Genomic DNA, 7529 nt, shown 5'->3' with positions numbered 1-7529 from the left:
ATAAACAACTAATTCAACTAAAGACAAATTAAATGGTTTATTTCAGCAAAATAAATGCAAACTAAAGAAAGCTAAAAATAAGCTCATTGGGTTAAAATTGAGCTAAATTGATCTCGAATGAGCTGACTTGAGCTCAAGTGAGCTGGAAACGAGCTAAACAGAGCTCAACAAGAAGAAAATGAACTAATTTAGCTCGCATGGATTTGCAAACAATGCTTAAGGAGCTGGTCCAAAAGTGTGCCCGAGGCGTGGTCGTATCACCATGGGTAGACTTATCCATGGATTTTATTCTAGGATTGCCACGAACTAAGGAAGGAAGCGTGAGTTGTTATTCTCTTGATTTGCCTTGTGTAAAATCTGCGAATTTGTGCAAATCTATTTTGGTGAATAAAAAAAGTTTTGAATGTAAGTTGGTACGTATGTCGAAAACCCTCATGGTTTAACTTGATTGGTTTAATGAAATCTTTGTTACACTTGGCATGACTAATTAAAATCAAGTTTTAAACACGAATCTATTTTGGTATATTTTGTTGGAAAATCAAGCATCATCTATTGTGTGCAAATACTTTCTATTGTTTTGATACTTGGTTTTTGAATAAGGTAACAAAATTTACCAAATTTGTTTTCAATTTATATTCGTGCCTTAAGCAGTTTACGTGGTTATACATGAAGTTTGAGTTGCATTTGACAAAGGTTAACTCAACAATGAGTTTCGACTACACTATGCCCCGATGAGTGAAGGTTTGTATTAAATGGAAAAGGTAAAATCGACCCTTATTCTTCTCATTATAAAGATAAGATGCTTGAAACTTTTGAAACACCTTTGTACTCCTCGGATAGTGACAAAGATCATGTTGATGATTTAATTTTTGTAAAACACTTAGATCGAAACATGCTTGGTGTCCTATTTTATTTATTGATGATCTATCTGTTTTGATGGTTGATAAAAGATTATTGTTTTTGATAATTTTATGATGCATGTGTGAGTGAATCTATAGTCCGTCAATTAATGCATGGTATGATTGTACAACTCTGTGAACCGTGTGAACCTTTTCAAATACCTACTTGTGACGATTACGTTTACCACTTGATTTATTACTCGCGATTTATTCATGGTTTGTGGAAACAATTTGAGAGGATTGAATGCTTTAAAACATGTCCATCTTTCAATGTGCCTGACTTGTCCCCATTTGATTTTTCAGATTCGAGGACGAATCTTTTTGAGGAAGGGGGGAATGATACGAGTCACAGAGGCCCAACCCAAATTCCTGAAGGCAAGGCCCAATAAGAAGATTCCAAGCTCAATCAAGAAATCCACCCATACTTAGTTGAAAATCAGGCCAAATTGTCAAAGTGGCCCAAGTTGTAAACTTTTATTTTTATTTTTATTTTTATTTATTTATTTTTACTTAGTTTAATTTTTATGTAAATATTCAGGTCCCGAGTCCCAAATAAAGACCCTTGGTTGAATTTCCATATTAAAATAATTAGGAGTTTTTTTATTTTAGTTTTCTAATTAGATTAGTACTAGTTATAAGGCCTATTTAAAGGCATGGCTAGCCACCTTGTAAACAACTTCTCAAATATATATTAAATTTCGATTTGTTGAGTGCGTAATTTTCTTTGAGGTTTTCTCCAAGAATTCTCTCTTGAGTTTTCTTTAGAAGTTGTTTTAACAATCTTTTGATTGTGGGAGCCATCTTCAACCTTCTTCTTGCCATTGATATTCTTTGGAGGGAGATTAGAGCCGTTTGAAGGAAGTTGTGAGATCTTTCGGATTTCAAGGCTTTTTAGGACTTATCTTTTAATTTCTTCTTTGTCAATTCTTTCTTTATTTCGCTTGTCTTTGAATCTTTATCTAATTTATTTTCTTTTTATTGTGTTTTCACCTTTTTCTATCTTAAGGAATCAGCCAAAAAAATCCCCAATTTCTAGGGTTCTTCCATACTCTTTTTGGGTGAAATCAGATTGTCGAAATTTGGGGAAAACTATCTTGGTGTTCAATTGGGCAAAATCGCAATCTCCTTTAGGATCTGATTGTTTAGGGTTTTTCGTAGGAGTTTCCCGTGACTTGGCAACTCGATCTTGGTCCGCGCGCAACCCCCGTATCACCTAGCTTAAATGCTTCCATCCACATTCGGCCAACCTACACAACATGAACAAATGAATTTAGTTGATCATTATTCAGCTGAATCATATTAAAAACAAAATTTAGACAACATTAATCCAAATAATTAAAACAAAACTCAATTAATTAAACTAAGTCTAATTAATTCGGTTTGGACAAGACACATTAAAAACATGTATTAAAACTTATATATAAGCTGTAGGAAATTAATTTGACTTAATAACATGTAAGAAAAACACAATTAATCATGCATAATTAAATCCGACCAGATTTGAGACAAATTAAATAGCAAAAATTATTTGAGCTGAATTTGCAAGTTTTGAGCTAATTTGAGCTGATTTGAGCTCATTGAGCTAAATTGGAAGTTAATTCAGCTCGTAGTAAAATGCATGGAGTGTTCTTGAGTTGGTCCAAGCTTCTTCGATGTGCTCAACCAAAGTCTCGCCCAAACTTTGTTAACTAAAGCCAAACAAACCTCCTTGAATTGTTTGGCTCGTGATCGGGTGATGGGACCTTGAGGCAGCTCCAAAGGCTCCTTGCTCGAGCTAGATTGGAATTGAGGTGTGGCTGTATCATCCTCCCCCTCTTCAAAGCGATTTGCCCTCAAATCGGAATCTGCATCAAAAGGGGATAAGTCAGAGACATTAAAACTTGCACTTATGTTATACTCACCTGGTAGATCAAGCCGATAAGAATTTTCGTTAATTGCTCCAAAACTTGGAAAGGTCCGTCACCACGCGGTAATAGCTTTGATCTACGCTAATGGAAAGCGTTCCTTTCTCATGTGAACCTGCACCCAATCACCGTGTTCAAAGATAATTCTTTTACGACCCTTATTCGCTTTCCTAGCATAACTCTCGGTTCTTGCTTCAATGTTGGCTCGAACTTTTCGATGTAACTCCTTTACATACTCGGCCTTCTTTTTAGCATCTGCATGAATAAGTTGATCGTTAGGTAAAGACGCTAAATCTAAAGGAGTTAACGGGTTGAATCCATAAATGATTTCAAAAGGAGAGTGTTTGGTTGCTGAATGAACGGATCGATTGTACGCAAATTCTATATGCGATAAACACTCCTCCCATGACTTGAGATTTTTCCGTATGATGGCTCTTAACAAAGTTGATAGCACTCAGTTGACCACTTCCGTTTGGCCATCCGTTTGGGGGTGGCAAGTGGTTGAAAACAGCAGTTTAGTCCCGAGCTTTCCCCACAATGACCTCCAAAAGTGACTAAAAAACTTCATGTCTCGATCTGAAACAATTATTCTCGGAATGCCATGCAAACGTACAATTTCCTTAAAGAAAAGGTTAGCAATGTGAACGGCATCATCAGTTTTTGAACAAGAAATAAAATGAGACATTTTGGAAAAACGATCAACAACAACAAAAATAGAGTCCTTCCCCGTTTTAGTCCTAGGTAATCCAAGGACAAAATCCATGGAAATGTCCTCCCAAGGTGCGTCGGGTATAGGGAGCGGCGTATACAACCCGTGCGGCTTAATCTTGGATTTGGCCTTCTTGCATGTCACACATCGTACACACACTCGTTCAACGTCCCTTTTCATTTTCGGCCAATAAAAATGCTCTTGGAGGGTTGCTAAGGTTTTTCCATCGCTGAAATGGCCCATAAGGCCTCCGCTATGCGCCTCATGTACTAATAGGTCTCGTCACGAACTCATGGCACACATAATTTTCCTTCTCTAAAAGGAATCCATCACTCCTATAAAACTTATCAATAGCAACACTTTCACAAGCAACAAATATTTCTCCAAAATCATCATCAGCAGGATATAAATCTTTTAACAATGCAAAACTAAGTAGTTTAGAGTCCAAATACGACAAAAGGGTATACCTTCTTGAAAGAGCGTCAGCTACGATATTTTCCTTACCCTTTTTATATTTAATGACATAGGGAAATGACTCCAAATACTCCACCCACTTAGCATGGCGTTTGTTTAATTTGTGTTGTCCTTTAATGTGCTTTAACGCTTCTTGATCCGAATGGATCACGAACTCCTTCGGCCACAAATAGTGTTGCCAAGTCTCGAGAGCGCGGATAAGTGAATACATCTCCTTGTCATAAACGGGGTAGTTTAGCACGGCACCATTCAACTTTTCACTAAAGTAAGCGATCGGCCTCCCGTCTTGAGTTAACACGGCACCTATTCCAACACCTGAGGCATCACACTCAATTTCAAATGTCTTAGAAAAATCAGGCAATGCTAATAATGGAGCTTTAGTAAGACAATTCTTAATAAGATTAAAGGAATTTTCTTGTTCTTCGCCCTAATAAAATGTTGAGTTCTTCTTGATAGTACTTGTCAACGGTGCGGCCAACGTGCTAAAGTTAGGTACAAAACGCCTATAGAAACTTGCTAGGCCATGGAAGCTTCGCACTTGGCTTATGCTCGTCGGTCTCGGCCATTCCTGAATCGCCTTAATCTTTTCGCTATCTACTTCGAGGCCCTCCGAGCTAACCACAAAACCTAAGAAAATCACTTTGTTAGAACAAAATGTACATTTTTTAAGATTGGCATACAAAGTCTCTTTTCTAAGAACTTCCAAAACAGCATGCAAATGAATTACATGCTCATCCATCGATTTGCTATAAATGAGAATATCATCGAAATACACAACATAAAACTTACCAATGAAATTTCAGAAACATAGTTCATAAGTCTCATAAAAGTGCTAGGGGCGTTGGTTAAGCCGAACGGCATTACCAACCATTCATACAAACCATGTTTCATTTTAAAAGCGGTTTTCCACTCGTCACCTTCGCGCATTCGAATCTGATGGTATCCACTTTTGAGATCAATTTTTGAGAATAACTTGGCACCACTTAACTCATCAAGCATATCATCTAAACGCGGTATGGGATGCCTATACTTGATGGTGATTTTATTTACGGCACAGCAATCGACGCACATGCGCCATGTTCCGTCCTTCTTTGGCACCAACAAAACCGGTACAGCGCATGGGCTAAGGCTTTCTTGAATATAGCCTTTTTCCATGAGTTCGTTGATTTGACATTGAAGCTCTTTGGTTTCTTCGGGATTGGTTCGGTATCTGTGGCCGATTAGGAATAATGACTCCGCACAAAATCGATTTGGTGCTCAATCCACGAAGTGGTGGCAAACCACTTGGCACTTCATCCGAAAACGTCTTTGAAATCTCGCAAAGAGTCAAAAGCAGAAGAAGGGGATCTCCGGATAAGTCGTTAGTATTAAACAAGTTTTCCTTATACATAAGTACAAGGATCAGTTGTCTTGCCAAAAACGCTTTTCGAACATCACTTGCTTTTGCAAAAACATTCAATTTTTCACTTAATGTTTCTTTTTCATCTTTTTCTTTTCTTGCTTTCTTTTCATTCTCTTTTTTTGAATTTTCTTTCTTTTTTTCATTTTTCTTTTCTTTTGTATTTTCGCTCTTTTCTTTTTCTCTCATTTGATCTACAGAATTTTTCAACTTAAGTTGATCCTCGTAAACTTGCTTTGGCGTCAATGGGGCTAGGGTTACATTTCTTCCCATATGCTTGAAAGAATATCGATTTGAGTAACCATCGTGCATAACTCGACGATCGAATTGCCATGGACGGCCCAATAACAAGTGACCCGCATGCATCGGAACAACATCGCATAGCACTTCATCAGAATATTTTCCAATGGAAAAGGAGACTAGAACTTGCTTTGTCACCTTTAACTCTCCTCCATCATTGAGCCATTGAAGTTTGTACGGAGTTGGATGCTTGGTGGTCGGTAGATTTAATTTTTCCACCATGAGAGTGCTTGCCACGTTCGTACAACTTCCTCCATCGATGATGACACTACATAGCTTTCCTTGTACTTGACAACGAGTATGGAAGATGTTCTTTCGTTGTTGTTCATCGTCGATACTTTGGATACTTAGGCTCCTTTTGACTACTAGGAGTTCTCCATCAAGAGCATGTTCCACTTCTTCTTCATTGTCAGACACGTTTTCGGCCTCATGTTCAAGTTCTTCTTCCTCCGATTCTATTTCTCCATTTGCTCGAACCACCATGACGTTGCGGTTGGGACATTGACTCGCAATATGGCCCCTTCCAAGGCACTTAAAACACTTAATATCCCTTGAACGATTAGCAAATGAATCAGTTGCCTTTCCTTTGCTTGTGTCGCCCATGGGTTTGTTTCCTTTGGTTGGCACCATCGGTTCTTTGGCGCGACTTGGTGGATTAGTTTTACTCGAACTTTGCCCCCATCTAGTTGTGCTTTGGATAGGATAGCTTCGAGTGGTACTCTTTCGTTTAAGTTGCTTCTCCACCTTAATGGCCATGTGTACCATGTCCACTATCTCAACATAATGTTGGAGTTCCACAATGTTAGCGATATCTCGGTTGAGACCAGCAAGGAATCGCACCATCGTTGCTTCACGATCTTCTTGGACATCGGCTCGGATCATCGCGATCTCCATCTCTTTGAAATAATCCTCAACACTCTTTGAGCCTTGAGTAAGATTTTGAAGTTTTTGATAGAGTTCCCGATGGTAATAGGAGGGAATGAATCGGTGTCGCATCACGGCCTTCATCTCAGCCCAAGTTGATATTGGCCGTTCCCCATTCCTTCTTCGGCTCGTAGTAAGTTGATCCCACCATATCATAGCATAATCGGAGAATTCTATGGCCGCCAACTTCACCTTTTTGATCTCGGAATAATTATGACAATCAAAAACCAATTCGATCTTCTTCTCCCATTCCAAGTAGGCTTTCGGATCAGATTTTCCTTGAAAGGATGGAATGGATAGTTTAATGTTTCTTAAGTCGTCATCCATGCGTCTTTGATTCCAATTACCTCGGTTCCTTTGACCTCTTCGTCCTTCACTTATGTTTGATCCTTGATCACTTTCGACTTCATTCGGATCATATAGGTCGTCTTGATTGATTTCCAATTGGTCTCGCCTTCTTTGCGGCCCTTGGGGTGTACGCTCTCATTGATACCCCAATTCAACTCGATCCAATCGTTCGTTAACAGATTCTAACTCACCTTGGATCATGCGTTGGATTTCTCGTAACAAGGCTTGTTGAGCCAAATCCGGCACTCCACCTCCTCCAGGCGCAATGTTTCGGATTGGTTGCCTTCCACCTCCTTCCGCCATATTTCGTTCAGGACTTTGAGACATGAAAATAAAACCTCACAACAAAACCTCACGAATCTCTCAAAAAGAAAGAATAACACTCCACTCGTGTTTCACTCAATTTTTTTTGGCTTTTTCTTTTGATGTAACTCTCACGCCTTTTTCCACTCAAGTTCCTCTCGTGATTTCGTAAGCGACTCATCGTGACCTTATCGTAGTTCAATGGGTCGGCTTCAAATGGCTTTACAAGGGTTTGATGTTAGGTTACGAGTAGGCTAAAAGAAGCAAGA

General features: G+C 38.8%; 1 protein-coding gene across 1 annotated transcript; it reads right to left on the bottom strand.

Moving 5' to 3' along the window:
* Positions 1-2498: 2498 nt before the first annotated feature.
* Positions 2499-7260, bottom strand: LOC105767021 (uncharacterized). The gene is made up of 6 exons (XM_052630364.1): positions 7149-7260; positions 5621-7013; positions 4868-5196; positions 3783-4301; positions 2933-3058; positions 2499-2743 (listed from the first exon to the last, which is right to left on the bottom strand). The coding sequence occupies exons 1-6, from the start codon at positions 7258-7260 to the stop codon at positions 2499-2501; spliced, it is 2724 nt and encodes a 907-aa protein (XP_052486324.1).
* Positions 7261-7529: the final 269 nt, after the last annotated feature.

Source organism: Gossypium raimondii, chromosome 5 (genome assembly GCF_025698545.1).
Source record: "Gossypium raimondii isolate GPD5lz chromosome 5, ASM2569854v1, whole genome shotgun sequence".
In the NCBI taxonomy this organism is placed as follows: Eukaryota; Viridiplantae; Streptophyta; class Magnoliopsida; order Malvales; family Malvaceae; genus Gossypium; species Gossypium raimondii.
Note: the sequence above shows the minus strand (reverse complement) of the source record. Positions and strands in the feature narration are given on the sequence as shown.